The following is a 17,079-nucleotide window of genomic DNA, read 5'->3' as shown; positions in this document are numbered from 1 at the left end:
ATATATGCACCTTGCGTGTCAACCATGCCAATCAACCTCTGCATCCTCACACTCTTCATCTTCACTTTCCACTGCCATGGACAATCCCAAACCAGTCCTGACAGATCCATTCTTCTTGATTTAAAGAAGCATTTTTTGAATTCACCAAACATCTCTCATCACTGGACTTCATCATCAGACCACTGTACCTGGCTGGGAATCACCTGCCATAAGGGATTCGTCACCAAAATTCAGCTTGGTGGGCTAATCATCAACGACACAATCCCCCCCTTCATCTGCGACCTGAAAAATCTCACTCATCTTGATCTCAACAACAACAATATCCCTGGATCATTTCCTGCATTTCTGTACAATTGTTCCAAACTTGAATACTTGGACCTTTCTTTTAACAACCTCAGTGGCATCATCCCTGATAATATTAGCCTCCTTTTTCCTCGACTAGAGGTTCTTAAACTGTCTTCTAACTGGTTCGTGGGCGGCGTTCCAGCTGGAATTGAAGGCCTAAAAGGTCTGAAAGAACTTCAACTAGCTGGACTGTTCACAAATGGCTCATTCCCTCCAGAGATTGGCAACCTCCTGAATCTTGAAGTTCTTGTTCTTAGCCAGAATAGTTTCTCACCACAGGAAATCCCGCCAAGTTTTGCCCAGTTGAAGAAACTGAGACACCTCTGGATGAAAGAGGCAAACTTGATTGGCAAAATCCCGGAAAATATCAGCAGCATGGAAGCACTAGAGTACCTGGATTTATGCCAAAATGAGTTGAGTGGAAACATTCCAAGTGACTTCTTCCTGCTCAAGAATTTGACCACGGTTTTCCTCTACACAAACAGATTGTCTGGGCCTATTCCCAATCCAGTTATGGCATTGAATTTGAATGGAATTGATTTTTCTGATAACAGCTTGACGGGGAGCATTCCAGAAGACTTCGGAAAGCTTACAAAGTTGGAGGGTTTGGACTTGTTCATGAATCAATTATCAGGCAAAATACCAGTAGGCATAGGTAGATTGCCAGCACTGTCTTCTATTCAACTCTTCATGAACAATCTGGCAGGTGAACTTCCGCCAGATTTAGGTCGATTTTCGAAGCTTAAAGTTTTTGATGTCTCCACAAACCATCTTACAGGATCACTACCACATGGTTTGTGTTATAATAAGGTATTGTATGGCATTTATGCTTTTGACAACAATCTCACGGGTGAGTTACCAAAATCACTTGAGGATTGCAACACCATGAGTGCAGTCAGGGTTGAGAGAAACAATCTTTCCGGTACAATTCCTAATGGTCTATGGACAATTGGGCCTTTGACAAGGTTGTTGATTAGCAATAACCAGTTCACTGGTCAGCTGCCACAAAAAGTGGCACCAAATTTATCTCTACTTGATATTGGCCACAACCAATTTTCTGGTGAAATTCCTGAAGGTTTATGGACAGCTGAGAATTTGGAAGTGTTGCAGATTAACAATAACCAGTTCACTGGTCAGCTGCCACAAAAGATGGCATCAAATTTATATATTGTTGATATTAGCAACAACCGATTTTCTGGTGAAATTCCTGATGGTGTTTGGACATCTGGGCAATTGAAATGGTTGTTTATTAAGAATAACCAGTTCACTGGTCAGCTGCCAAAAAGCATTACATCAAATTTATCTCTACTTGATATTAGTAACAACCAATTTTTTGGTGAAATTCCTCCGGCAATCTCTTCTTGGAGCAATCTATATTTCTTCAGTGCAAGCAATAATCTCTTAACAGGTCAGATTCCTCATGAACTCACTGCCCTTAGATCTTTATCGGTCCTTAGGCTTGATGGGAATAAGCTTTCTGGAAATTTTCCTTCAAATATTATATCTTGGGAGTCACTGTCCACATTGACATGCAGCAGAAATCAACTTTCAGGTACAATCCCTCCAGCACTAAGTCTTTTAGTAAACCTTAATCAGCTAGACCTCTCTGAAAACCAATTCTCTGGAGAAATCCCGCCTGAAATAGGTCATTTGGCTGTAAGTTCTCTTAATCTGTCCTCCAATCATCTCTCGGGGAAAATTCCAGATGAATTTGAAGTTGTGTCTTTTCGAAAGAGCTTCTTGAACAATCCTGGTCTCTGTGCTACTACGCCCTCATTAGGCCTCAGGGATTGTAGAGCAAAAACTGAGAAATCCAAACTTATTGCCATTATTGGAAGTATAGTAGCTTTTTTGTTTCTAGTAGCCATTCTATATATGGTGCATGTGTTCAAGATTAGACGATTGGAAGAAAAGAAAAGAAAAGAAGCATTGGTTCAACACTGGAAGCTCACACCATTCCACACTTTAAACTTCATGGAATCAGACATTTTACCAAATTTAGCAGAGGACAATATGGTCGGGAGTGGAGGGTCAGGGAAAGTTTATGTTGTGGCGTTACGCACTGGAGAAAAAGTTGCTGTTAAGAGTATTCGGAACAACTACAAGTTGTGTGAGAAGGTGTTTCTAGCAGAAGTTAAGATACTGGGCACAATTCGTCATTCGAATATAGTGAAGCTCTGGTGCTGCATCTCAAGTGAAGAATCAAAGTTACTTGTTTATGAATACATGGAAAATCGGAGCCTGGATCTATGGCTTCATGCAAAGAGAAGATCACCCGGCCAATTCCTGGATTGGCCTACTAGGCTGCGCATCGCAATTGGAGCTGCTAAAGGCCTCTCATATATGCATCACAACTGCTCGCCACCAATTGTTCATAGAGATGTGAAATCCAGTAATGTTCTTTTGGATTCTGACTTCAATGCCAAGATTGCAGATTTTGGCCTCGCCAAAATATTGATCAACCATGGAGACCCCAACACAGTCTCAACTGTTGCTGGCTCCTTTGGCTATATAGCTCCTGGTAAGTGTTAGGAGCACTTACACAATTATTTTGAGAGGCCAAGGTGCTGAACTTGTCCTTTTAATTTAACAGATGTTTGCCCAACAATCTCCCTAGCTAGTCACATGTTACTGGACTTAGTCCTTATTGGCCTCCGTCCAACAATCCTACTCCCAACACCAGTCAGTCTTAACTGTTCCTGTCCGGCTTCCGCCTAACAATCTTAATTGTTCTTGTTGGGACCAACAATACATCCCCCCTTAATTGCTCTGGCTGGAACTTGTCTCTCCTAGCATAAGCTCTAGTACCACTTATTAGGATCGAGAGCATACCATTACGCAGAAAGCTACCGCTCATAGCAAAGATGTAACTTTATTTTTTTATACGGCCACACATTTTTGAAAGTCAAGGTGCTGGTATTGATTTTTTAACAGTCTTCGCCCAACAATTTCCCTAGTCACATGGTGCTAGCTTGCCCCTTACGAGCCTCTGCCCAACAATAAGTCATTATATTTTGCCACTCTTGTGATTAAATTTTTCTTACTCACGAATTTTGTAATTTCAACCTTTTTTTAATGTTGTTTTCAGAGTACTCATATACGAAAAAAGTGAACGAGAAGTTTGATGTTTATAGTTTTGGGGTAATCCTTTTGGAGCTGGTGACAGGAAGAGAGCCGATTGATGGAGATATGGGTTGTGGGCTAGCTGATTGGGCGCGCTACCACGTTCAAGAAGGAAATCAAATAGTGGATGCTCTAGATGGGGATATCAAGGAGGCAGAGAATAACTTAGATGAGATGTGTGGAGTTTTCAGGCTAGGGATCTTCTGTACTGGTTCAAATCCTGCTAAAAGACCGACCATGAGAAAGGTCTTGCAGATTCTCCTCTATTGCAGCCCACCATCACCAAATTAAATGGAAACCAATTAAGTGTCAGCTGTTAGGGGACATTATATTGGAAGATGAAGATGATGGTTTAATTTTAAGCCATTTGTTGTATTTTAAAACCATAGGTTGTATCGACAGATTATGTCAAAATAACAACACTATATTACATAAATTTTCAATTTAATTGTGTAATTATGCTTTTCATATAGCTTGCTAAATCTACAAAATGAGATACACAAACTTTATTTGTCAAAGTTTTCTTCTCCTCATGTTAAGCTAAAAGATACCGTCATAAGGACAATCCCAATCAAGCTGATTAATCTATTGATTTGATAACCATAGGGTTACAAGATCGACTACAAATAGAAGCAACTTATTATCTTTCTTAAGTTGAGCTACTCAATTATCAACAACCTAAACTGATTTAGGGTCACAAAATAGGGTCTATCTATTACACATCATTGGATAGTGAATGCTAAAAGTTGTCAAAAACTCCAAATGAATTAATTGTTAATATTATGGACAGCGATAAGTCGTCACAAGACTCCAAATGAATTAATTGGAAATGTCGGGAAATAGTTTAGCTTGTTTTGTGGTTGACGGCCTCCGTTTTGTACGTCAAGTTAGGCTGCTGAGTGTTGACAAATATTAAGCAATTCCCTGAAATGAAGCTTCCATGCAATTAGCAAAAAGCTAGGGGAGAAAATTCGTCTTGACTAATAGGGGCGGCTAGGGTTGCAAATCAAATTTTGACTCTTTCCCAAAAAAATTATTTTCACAAGGAACTACTATGCATTAAATTAGTTTAAACGTATGCAAATTTGTTCTTCACAGATATTTTGAGTACGTGGTTGGTTCAAATTAACACTAATGAATATTTCAAAATAATAATAATAATAATAATAATAATAATAATAGAGTTTTTATCAATATTTAGATTACAGACGATAATGTAATCAGACTTTAAAATGAGTGGCGTTAATTCAATTTATTTATTTATTTTTAATACAAAATATGATAAATAACCAACTTTGCTAGATTATCAATTCCAAGCATGATGCAAAAAATCACTCAGAAAATCATTAAATCCATAACTAACAAAGATGGAGAAAGAATATATTGCTGAATCTAAATCGGCAAAAGAAAGAAAGTATGCTAAAATTACCGTATCACAATTCAAGTTGAATTTGGAGAGGGAAGAGAAATGCAACTTGCAAAAAAATCTCCGAATCAATGGTTGTGAATGAGACTGAGAACTGTAAAAGGCAACTATGCTGAGGAAATGCAAAGTGATGGAGAATGAGACTTTGAGAAGAACACTTGGAGTGGTTTCATTCTAATATATTTTAATAAGGACTTGGAACAGCAAAACGCATGTTGTATCTGCTTAATAGCGGCGGTTTCCACGGTTAATAGCGGGGGTTTCCCTGAACCGTGGAAATTAAAACGCTACAAATATTATTTGATTAATTTTAATTATTATACTACGACAGTCAAAGAAACCGTCGCTAAACATTTATGTAGCGGCGATTATTAAGAACCACCACTAAATTTGTGTCACTAAATAATTCCTTTTTTGTAGTGAGAGGATGATTGGGGATGCAACACAATTTATTTATTATCATATATATACTAATATAGTATATAATAATATATCTAATTATATAAATACTTATAATCCTCATTATATTCCTTTATAGTTTAATTAAAAATAAAATTTATTCTATTAGTTGAAAAGTTCTTAAATCATTTGAAAATACTAATATATAGAAAAACTAATATTAAATATTAAATAATAAATAAAATCTATATCTACTATACTAATAAGAGCCAAAGAGAATTAGGCCTAAAATAGGTAGAAAAAATGGCGGTCAGATTGATGGTTCAGCTTGTTTAGATTTATATTTTTCCTTAAGATTTCCTAATTTATCCTTAATTATATGATTATCCGTTAAGTTTTCCGTTAAATATTCTCTTTCTCCGTTAATATTCCGTTAACTTTTAACTTATCCATAAATTTCTATAAGAAAGGTCTTAAGTTCGAACCTCATCCCAATCAAATTTGGCATAATTAAGCTCCTCACTCTATTTTACTCCTATTAAATTAAATAAATTATTAGCTACAACAAAAAATGATACATATGTATTTCTTTAATTTAGAATTATGTGTCTACAATACCTTTATTTGAAAAAAATATTCATTATCAAAAAATTAAATTAAAAAAGAGAAATAATTTCATTAGTTATATTGTCTTTATTTTCTCCCATGCAAAGATTCTTTACATTCAAATTTATCAATTGATATTCATTACATTGCCCATTATCTTATTTTTACAATATCCTCATGTAATTAAATATCAAAGTTATAATACAAAATAATGTTATATATTTATTTACCAAGTATTTTATTAACACATACCCTGAAAAAAATTTAAAAAAAAAAATTGAAGCTAATTATATTAACTACTTGGGGATTGGTTGATAAAGAGAATACTCAAATAACCCAACAAATTGAAGCGGAATCACTCTATTTTACTCTTTTTTAATTAAATAAATTAGTAGTTACAACAAAAAATTATACATGTGAATTTCTTTAATTTAGAATTATATGTCTATAATGCCTTTATTTAAAAAAAAAATATTCATTATCAATAAATTAAATAAGAAAACTAATTTCATTAGTTATATTGTCTTTATTTTCTCTAATGCAAAGATTTTGTACATTCAAATTCATCAATTGATATTCATTACATTGTCCATTATGTTCTTTTTACACTATCTTGTAATTAAATATCAAAGTTATAATACAAAATAATGTTATATATTTATTTACCAAGTATTTTATTAATATCATGGAAAAATAAAAAGAATAGTTTGAAACCAATTAACTACTTGGGAATTTGTTGACAAAGAAAGTACTCAAATAACCCATTACCTAGCAAATTAAAGTGAGAAATTACCTTTTAATATCTTTGGAATACATCATATTTAAAATTTTCAAATTTTTACTAATTTATTTAATCTTTTCCTTAAACTAGGGATTTTTTATCCACAATAACTCATTCAACAATAATGGTTGAACCAAATGAACCCCGAACAGAACACCTATGGGAAAGTCCAAAGCTCCTATATTATAATCTCATTGCATGACGTTGTCATCAATGCTACCAACAATATCCCAATTGCAAATAACACACTACCAACAAAAAGGAACAGAACAAATAGTAAATATGAAGACAATGACAATGTTATTCAAAATAGAATTAAGAATACTTAGAAAAAATCAAACTAAAAGTAGTATTTATTTAGACTATCATTTTTAGACCAAATATTTAGACTATCGATTTTACAAAGTTGCAAACATTTATTTTAGTGACAATTATAATGAATTTCCTATATTATCTTGGATTCATATACTTTGAGTTACATATTTAAATAAATAAATTTGACATTCAATTACCTATGTATAACCTTCTCCTATATAATCTTGCATTGATATACTTTCAAATATTTATTTAAATATAAATATTGGGCATTAACCCATTCGCGTAATGCGCGTGTAAAACTAGTATAGTAATAAATATCGTGTAAAACTAGTATAGTAATAAATATGCATACACTACAAGAATGAAGACATTTAGTGACAAAACATTTGTGACGCTTCATAATTTAGTCACAAATAATACCTTTTTGTGACCAAAAAAATAATTTGACACTATTATGTGGGATAATTGTGATAATATTTTTTTGGTCACGGATAATATGGTAATTGTGACAAGTAAGTATTTGTTACGAATAAGTTGTCACTATTACTAGAATATCAGTGTCGTAACATACGTTGTCACTATTTGTTGTCACTAAATGTATGTGCATTTTGGCGGCATTATAATTATGGCGGGAACGAATGTAATTGTGACAAAATATAATATGGACACAACTTTTTGTACATTTTGTGACAAATTTTTTGTGACCCTTCATAATTTAGTCACAAATAATATCTTTTTTGTGACAAAAAAAATAATTCGACATTATTGTGTTAGATAATTGTGATAACTTTTTTGTTGTCACATATAGTATGGTATTGTGACAAATATTTGTTACGAATAAGTTGTCACTATTACTAGAATAATAGTGTCATAACATACGCTGTGATTAAATGTATGTGCATTTTGGCAGCTTTATAAATATGGCCGGAATGAATGTAATTGTGACAAAATATAACATGGACACTAATTTTTGTACTTTTTGTGACAAATAGTTGTTGGTCACTCTTGTTAATAATATTTGTGACAATTTTATTTTTTTGTCAATTGATATTCATTACATTGTCCTTTTTCTTATTTTTACAATATCTTGTAATTAAATATCAAAGTTATAATACAAAATAATGCTATATATTTATTTACCAAGTATTTTATTAATACCATGAAAAAAAATTAAAAAAAAATAAATAATTTGAAGCTAATTATATTAACTACTTGGGGATTGGTTGACAAAAAGAGTACCCAAATAACCCAACAAATTGAAGTGGGATCACTGTATTTTTACTCTTATTGATTTTTTATTTTTTTTTAATTTGTAAAACGACGTCGTATTGGACCTAGGTCCACCTTGCAAGTGGACCTGGGTCCACGGCATAACTACTGTATGATATGGACCTGGTCTACCTTGCACAATTTTATAACTTTATGTTCATTATTTCATAACTCCATGTTCACATTTTCATAACTCTATGTTCACAGCTTTATAATTCTATATTCATAATCCCATAATTTCATGTTCACAATTTCCCAACTCTATGTTTGCAATTTTATAACTCTATGTACACAATTTCATAACTCTATATTCAACAGTATCAAAACTTTATGTTCAACAGTATAACACAATTTTTGAATTTATATAACAAAATTGTGAATAAAGAGTTCAAAATTTGTGTATATTGAGTAATGTAATTTTGTATATTGAGATATAAAATTGTGAGCATAGAATTTTAAAATTATTAACATAGAGTTTTAAAATTATGAATATAGACTCGGGTCCACATTGCTAGGTGTACCCGGCCATAGCATAAATTGCCCCAACGTGGGTCGCGGGTTACGACTTTTTTATTAAAAAGAAAAAAATATCTCCAGTCCTCCATTATCACAACCGAACATGCTCATATTGACTTCGCGAAGACTTAAATTGACTCTGCAATAATGGGTAGCCTTTCTCCTCAGTCCTCACAGAAATCTGCAATGACTTAAGTTGACTTTGCATGCAAACAATACCTTAAAATCACTGCCCATAATATACGCACATTGCATGCCAACCATGTCAATCAACCTCTGCATCCTCACACTCTTCATCTTCACTTTCCTCTGCCATGGACAATCCCAAACCAGTCCTAACAGATCAATTCTTCTTGTTGCATGTAATTAACAAACTTACACCAGATGTTAAATTGTTAGTAACAGCTAGTTATTATGTTCTTTTTAAAAATAAAATTCAACTTTTAATAATATTAAGTAGTATTACTATACAAAATTTTTATATTTAGTACTTACATTAAATATACTATTAAACACAAAAACAAATCAAATTTTAAAATAGGTATAAATATTAAGGAAAATAATCATACCACAAAATACTACTACGTTGACTTCTTAAAGACTACAGAGTTGAGTGTGCAATACTGCAAAGTCTTCCTCACAAAATCGGTAACTTGCACAAAATCCCAGAAGGATTTCATGCCAACATTCGTTATTTCTTGAATAACTTCCCAGAATATATGCACGTTGCTTGTCAACCATGCCAATCAACCTCTGCACCCTCACACTCTTCATCTTTATTTTTCCTTGTCATGTACTGTTCCAAACCAGTAGTATAAATTCTGAAAGATCACTTCTTTTTAATTTAAAGAAGCACTTTTCGAATTCACCAAACATCTCTCATCACTGGACTTCATCATCAGACCACTGTACCTGGCTGGGAATCACCTGCCGGAATGGAGTCGTCACCAAAGTTCAGCTTGGTAGGCTAATCATCAACGACACAATCCCACCCTTCATTTGCGACCTGAAAAATCTTACTCTTCTTGATCTCAACAATAACAATATCCCTGGATTATTTCCTACATTTCTGTACAATTGTTCCAACCTTGAATACTTGGACCTTTCTTTTAACAACCTCAGCGGCATCATCCCTGATGATATTAGCCTGCTTTTTCCTCGACTAGAGGTTCTTAAACTGTCTTCTAACTGGTTCGTGGGCGGCGTTCCAGCTGGAATTGAAGGCCTAAAAGGTCTGAAAGAACTTCAGCTAGCTGACCTGTTCACAAATGGCTCATTCCCTCCAGAGATTGGCAACCTCCTGAATCTTGAAGTTCTTGTTCTTAGCCAGAATAGTTTCTCACCACAGGAAATCCCGCCAAGTTTTACCCAGTTGAAGAAACTGAGATACCTCTGGATGAAAGAGGCCAACTTGATTGGCAAAATCCCGGAAAATATCAGCAGCATGGAAGCACTAGAGTACCTGGATTTATGCAAAAATGACTTGAGTGGAAACATTCCAAGTGACTTCTTCCTGCTCAAGAATTTGACCACGGTTTTCCTCTACACAAACAGATTGTCTGGGCCTATTCCCCGTCCAGTTATGGCATTGAATTTGAATGTAATTGATTTTTCTAATAACAGCTTGACGGGGAGCATTCCAGAAGACTTCGGAAAGATGGTAAAGTTGGAAAATTTGGCCTTGTTCATGAATCAATTATCAGGGAAAATACCAGTAAGCATAGGTAGACTGCCAGCACTGTCTTCTATTCAACTCTTCATGAACAATCTGTCAGGTGAACTTCCGCCAGATTTAGGTCGATTTTCGAAGCTTAAAGTTTTTGATGTCTCCACAAACCATCTTACAGGATCACTACCAGATGGTTTGTGTTATAATAAGGTATTGTATGGCATTTATGCTTTTGACAACAATCTCACGGGTGAGTTACCAAAATCACTTGAGGATTGCAACACCATGAGTGGAGTCAGGGTTGAGAGAAACAATCTTTCCGGTACAATTCCTGATGGTCTATGGACAATTGGGCCTTTGACAGAGTTGCTGATTAACAATAACCAGTTCACTGGTCAGCTGCCACAAAAGGTGGCATCAAATTTATCTCTAGTTGATATCAGCAACAACCGATTTTCGGGTGAAATTCCATCTGCAATCTCTTCTTGGAGCAAGCTAGATACCTTCAGGGCAAGCAATAATCTCTTGACAGGTAAAATTCCTCAAGAACTCACGGCTCTTAGTTCTTTATCGGTCCTTATGCTTGATGGGAATATGCTTTCTGGAAATTTTCCTTCAAATATTATATCTTGGAAGTCATTGTCCACATTGATATGCAGTAGAAATCAGCTTTCCGGTACAATCCCTCCTTCACTAGGTATTTTACCAAACCTTAATCAGCTAGACCTGTCTGAAAACCAATTCTCCGGGGAAATCCCACCTGAAATAGGCCGTTTGAAGCCAACTTCACTCAATCTGTCCTCCAATCATCTCTCGGGGAAAATCCCAGATCAATTTGAAGATGCAGCTTTTCAAAGGAGCTTCTTGAATAATCCTGGTCTTTGTGCTACTATGTCCTCATTAGGCCTCAGGGATTGTGGGGCAAAAACTGAGAAATCTAATAAGATTTCAGTTGAAGTTATTGCCATTCTAGCAGCATTTTTATTCGTAGTGGCCGGTCTATATATGGTGTTCAGACGTTACAAGAAAAGAGAAGGAGCATTATTGACTCAGGATTGGAAGCTCACACCATTCCACACTTTGAGCTTCAACCAATCCAACATTATACCAAATTTAAGCGAGGAAAATGTGGTCGGGAGTGGTGGATCAGGGAAAGTTTATGTTGTGTCGCTGAGTAATGGAGAGAAAGTTGCTGTGAAGAGGATTTGGAACAAGAACAAGTTGGATGAGATGCTTGAGAAGGAGTTTCAAGCAGAAGTTAAAATACTGGGAACAATTCGTCATTCCAACATAGTGAAGCTCTGGTGCTGCATTTCATGTGAAGAATCAAACCTTCTTGTGTATGAATACATGGAAAATCGCAGCCTGGATCTGTGGCTTCATGTAAAGAAAAGATCACATGGCCAATTCCTGGACTGGCCTACTAGACTGAAGATCGCAATTGGAACTGCCCAAGGGCTGTCCTATATGCATTACAACTGCTCACCGCCAATTGTTCATAGGGATGTAAAATCCAGCAATGTTCTTCTAGATTCAGAGTTCAATGCCAAGATTGCAGATTTCGGCTTAGCCAGAATGTTGATGAAACATGGTGATCCCAACACAATGTCGACCTTTGCTGGCACATGTGGGTATATAGCTCCTGGTGAGTCACTATCTAACTAAATTTGTCTTACAAATAATGAATTTTACAAATAATGAATTTTGCAAGTTAAACTTTTGTTTAATAATGTTGATCTCAGAGTATGTAAAAACTAGAAAAGTGAATGAGAAGATTGATGTGTATAGCTTCGGGGTGATCCTTCTGGAACTGGTGACAGGAAGAGAGCCGAACGATGGAGATATGGATTGGTGCCTAGCTGACTGGGCTCGATACTATGTTGTAGAAGAAAGCCCCATTGAGGATGCTTTAGATGAGGAAATAAAGAAGGCAGAGAACATTGATGAGATGTGTGGAGTGTTCAAGCTAGGGATCTTCTGTACTGGAAAAACTCCAGCTCAAAGACCAACCATGAGAGAAGCCTTGTGGATCCTCCAACATCCCAGCCCTCTATCACCATATGGCAAAGAAAGAAGTGTTAGTGAGCGTGATGTTTTACCGCTTATTAAGTGTTCTAGTAGTGAGGGGATATTCGAAGATGAAGATCATTGTTTAGAAATACAGGATAGAAACTGTGAAATTTTGGACTTTAGGCAATAGTAGATTGTAAATAAGCAGTTTTTTATTTTGTAAATAAGTGTACTAGTAGTGAGGAGATATTGGAAGATGAAGATCATGGTTTATAAATAGAGGATATGAACTGAAAAAATTTTAGAATTTAGGCAATAGTAGATTGTAAATCATAAGGATTTTATAGAGAAGGTAATTCAAAAGGAATTAAAGAATTAACAAGAATAGAGTAAGAGTTATAGAAAACATAAATTGAGTTGGAGTAATCAAAAAGATAATATAAATGGATGAATGGAACATTTAAAGTTTTTAATTTCTTTTATACGAAACTATTTTAAGCATCATGTAAGTGATACAATTTAAAATATTGTAAGAAGAAAAACACGTTAGATGAGTAGATGGTAAAGAAGATGCATCATGCGTAGAGAAAAAAAATGATACTTATATATATTACCTAAAGTTTACAAGAGTATTTGTATCGTTAAGCAATTAATGTTAAAGATATAAATTAGGTAAAGAATAAATATTTACCTAATACAATACAGAGTAATTCCTAAGAATAAAGAGTAATTCCTAAGAATAAAGAATACAAATATTCTAAATATGTGCAAATGGTGAAATTAGGAATATGGAATGATTCTTTACCCTCCCCTCAAACTCAAAGTCGGTGTGTGAGCTTGGATGTGATGACTTCAAAAGCATGAAGCAACACATCTTCGGTGAAGATGCCTTCCAATTGATAAGTGGAGGGAATAAATGTTGTTATTTATACCAAATTGAAGCATGTGCTCCATCTCAACTAAAAGTCTAAGAAAAAAGAAGAGAAAATGACATTTTTTCCCCTAAGTTATGTGCATATAGCACTTTTTCCCCCTGAGTTATTAAAGTGGCAGTTTTTCCCCCTCAGTTATTTTAAAAATGGTAGTTTCCCCCCTGAAATGTTAAATTGACATTTTTGTCCTTAAAAATAACTATTTCATTTATTTCTATTCTCCAACCAATTATCTACTATACTAATAAGAGCCAAAGAGAGTTAGGCCTAAAATGGGTAGAAAAAATGGCGGTCAAATTATTTAATCAAATGGAAGGTTCAGATGAATTATTTAATCAAATAGATGGTTAAGATAATTCAGATTAATATTATTAATAGAGATTACCTAATTTAACCTTACTTTTATGATTATCCGTTAAGTTTTCCGTTAAATATTCTCTTCTCCGTTAATATTCCGTTAACTTTTAATTTATCTATTAATTTCTATAAAAAAGGTCTTAGGTTCGAACCTCATCTCAATCAAATTTGACATAATTAAGTTTCTCACTCTATTTTACTCTTATTAAATTAAATAAATTAGTAGCTACAACAAAAAATGATACATATGTATTTCTTTAATTTAGAATTATGTGTCTACAATACCTTTATTTGAAAAAACTATTCATTGTCAAAAAATTAAATTAAATAAGAGAAATAATTTCATTAGTTACATTGTCTTTATTTTCTCTCATGTAAAGATTCTTTACATTCAAATTTATCAATTGATATTCATTACATTGTCCATTATCTTATTTTTACAATATCTTGTAATTAAATATCAAAGTTATAGTACAAAATAATGTTATATATTTATTTACCAAGTATTTTATTAATACTATGAAAAAAAATTAAAATAATTTGAAGCTAATTATATTAACTACNTAAATAGAGGATATGAACTGAAAAAATTTTAGAATTTAGGCAATAGTAGATTGTAAATCATAAGGATTTTATAGAGAAGGTAATTCAAAAGGAATTAAAGAATTAACAAGAATAGAGTAAGAGTTATAGAAAACATAAATTGAGTTGGAGTAATCAAAAAGATAATATAAATGGATGAATGGAACATTTAAAGTTTTTAATTTCTTTTATACGAAACTATTTTAAGCATCATGTAAGTGATACAATTTAAAATATTGTAAGAAGAAAAACACGTTAGATGAGTAGATGGTAAAGAAGATGCATCATGCGTAGAGAAAAAAAATGATACTTATATATATTACCTAAAGTTTACAAGAGTATTTGTATCGTTAAGCAATTAATGTTAAAGATATAAATTAGGTAAAGAATAAATATTTACCTAATACAATACAGAGTAATTCCTAAGAATAAAGAGTAATTCCTAAGAATAAAGAATACAAATATTCTAAATATGTGCAAATGGTGAAATTAGGAATATGGAATGATTCTTTACCCTCCCCTCAAACTCAAAGTCGGTGTGTGAGCTTGGATGTGATGACTTCAAAAGCATGAAGCAACACATCTTCGGTGAAGATGCCTTCCAATTGATAAGTGGAGGGAATAAATGTTGTTATTTATACCAAATTGAAGCATGTGCTCCATCTCAACTAAAAGTCTAAGAAAAAAGAAGAGAAAATGACATTTTTTCCCCTAAGTTATGTGCATATAGCACTTTTTCCCCCTGAGTTATTAAAGTGGCAGTTTTTCCCCCTCAGTTATTTTAAAAATGGTAGTTTCCCCCCTGAAATGTTAAATTGACATTTTTGTCCTTAAAAATAACTATTTCATTTATTTCTATTCTCCAACCAATTATCTACTATACTAATAAGAGCCAAAGAGAGTTAGGCCTAAAATGGGTAGAAAAAATGGCGGTCAAATTATTTAATCAAATGGAAGGTTCAGATGAATTATTTAATCAAATAGATGGTTAAGATAATTCAGATTAATATTATTAATAGAGATTACCTAATTTAACCTTACTTTTATGATTATCCGTTAAGTTTTCCGTTAAATATTCTCTTCTCCGTTAATATTCCGTTAACTTTTAATTTATCTATTAATTTCTATAAAAAAGGTCTTAGGTTCGAACCTCATCTCAATCAAATTTGACATAATTAAGTTTCTCACTCTATTTTACTCTTATTAAATTAAATAAATTAGTAGCTACAACAAAAAATGATACATATGTATTTCTTTAATTTAGAATTATGTGTCTACAATACCTTTATTTGAAAAAACTATTCATTGTCAAAAAATTAAATTAAATAAGAGAAATAATTTCATTAGTTACATTGTCTTTATTTTCTCTCATGTAAAGATTCTTTACATTCAAATTTATCAATTGATATTCATTACATTGTCCATTATCTTATTTTTACAATATCTTGTAATTAAATATCAAAGTTATAGTACAAAATAATGTTATATATTTATTTACCAAGTATTTTATTAATACTATGAAAAAAAATTTAAAATAATTTGAAGCTAATTATATTAACTACTTGGGGATTGGTTGACAAAGAGAGTACTCAAATAATAACCCAACAAATTGAAGCGGAATCACTCTATTTTACTCTTATTGAATTAAATAAATTAGTAGTTACACCAAAAAATGATACATATGTATTTCTTTAATACCATGAAAAAAATAAAAAAGAATAGTTTGAAACCAATCATATTAACTACTTGGGGGATTTGTTGACAATGAAAGTACTCAAATAACCCCTGACCCAGCAAATTGAAGCGAGAAACTACCTTTTAATATCTTTGGAATACATAATATTTTAAATTTTCAAATTTTTATTAATTTATTTAATTTTTTTTCTTAAACTAGGGATTTCTTTATCCACAATAACTCATTCAACAATAATGGTTGAACCAAATGAACACCTAAAGGAAAGTTCATAGCTCCTATATCATAATCTCATTGCATGACGTTGTCATCTATGCTACCAACAATAACCGAATTGCAAATAACACACTACCAATAAAAAGGAAGAGAACAAATAGTAAAGATGAAGACAATGACAATGTTACTCAAAAGAGAATTAAGAACACTTACAAAAATTCAAATTAAAAGTAGTATTTATTTAGACTATCATTTTTTACCAAATATTTAGACTATCGATTTTACAAGGTTGCAAATATTTATTTTAGTAATAATTATAATGAATTTTCTATATTATCTTGGATTCATATACTTTGAGTTAGATATTTAAATAAAAAAATTTGACATTTAATTACCCATGTATAAACTTCTCCTATATAATCTTGCATTGATATACTTTTAAATATTTATTTAAATATAAACATTGGGCATTAACCCATTCGCGCAATGCGCGTATAAAACTAGTATTACTAATATGTATGGAAGATTACGGTTCGATATGAACCTAATCAAACACCGTAGCAATTGAACTCAAATAGTATGGACAGTTACGGTTACGATTCAGAACCGAAAAAATAAAATAAAATAATTGTTAAATTTAGACTATTTTTAAATAAGAAATAAAATTATAAAAATAAATAAATAAATAAATAAGTTTTGATTGGCGGTTCAAAATCTAAATTGGAACCGAACCGTACCGATTTATTAAAATAAGTGTTTGATCATTTTCACTATATATGACTGTGGTTCAGTTCCGGTTCACGGTTCAACAATTATTTAATTTTATTTTTTCGGTTC

The 17,079-nt window shown here is 32.7% G+C and overlaps 2 protein-coding genes across 2 annotated transcripts; both read left to right on the top strand.

The window, feature by feature from the left end:
- Positions 1 to 6: 6 nt before the first annotated feature.
- On the top strand, positions 7 to 3,924 carry LOC116020963 (receptor-like protein kinase HSL1). Its single transcript, XM_031261542.1, has 2 exons — positions 7 to 2,866; positions 3,434 to 3,924. Exons 1-2 carry the CDS (start codon positions 25 to 27, stop codon positions 3,757 to 3,759), a joined length of 3,168 nt encoding a protein of 1,055 aa, XP_031117402.1. The 5' UTR covers positions 7 to 24; the 3' UTR covers positions 3,760 to 3,924.
- Positions 3,925 to 9,551: 5,627 nt separating this feature from the next.
- On the top strand, positions 9,552 to 12,778 carry LOC116020964 (receptor-like protein kinase 5). The gene is made up of 2 exons (XM_031261543.1): positions 9,552 to 12,097; positions 12,195 to 12,778. Exons 1-2 carry the CDS (start codon positions 10,180 to 10,182, stop codon positions 12,650 to 12,652), a joined length of 2,376 nt encoding a protein of 791 aa, XP_031117403.1. The 5' UTR covers positions 9,552 to 10,179; the 3' UTR covers positions 12,653 to 12,778.
- Positions 12,779 to 17,079: the final 4,301 nt, after the last annotated feature.

This window comes from Ipomoea triloba, chromosome 5 (assembly GCF_003576645.1).
Source record: "Ipomoea triloba cultivar NCNSP0323 chromosome 5, ASM357664v1".
NCBI lineage: Eukaryota > Viridiplantae > Streptophyta > Magnoliopsida > Solanales > Convolvulaceae > Ipomoea > Ipomoea triloba.
The sequence above is the reverse complement of the archived record's forward strand: the minus strand, read 5'-3'. Positions and strand labels throughout refer to the sequence as shown.

Bases quoted from the DNA above. Each gene is read 5' to 3' on its own strand.
- LOC116020963 (XM_031261542.1), top strand. From the start codon at position 25: ATGCCAATCAACCTCTGCATCCTCACACTCTTCATCTTCACTTTCCAC. The intron at 2,867-3,433 runs GTAAGTGTTAGG...TGTTGTTTTCAG, and splicing joins CTTTGGCTATATAGCTCCTG to AGTACTCATATACGAAAAAA.
- LOC116020964 (XM_031261543.1), top strand. From the start codon at position 10,180: ATGAAAGAGGCCAACTTGATTGGCAAAATCCCGGAAAATATCAGCAGC. The intron at 12,098-12,194 runs GTGAGTCACTAT...TGTTGATCTCAG, and splicing joins ATGTGGGTATATAGCTCCTG to AGTATGTAAAAACTAGAAAA.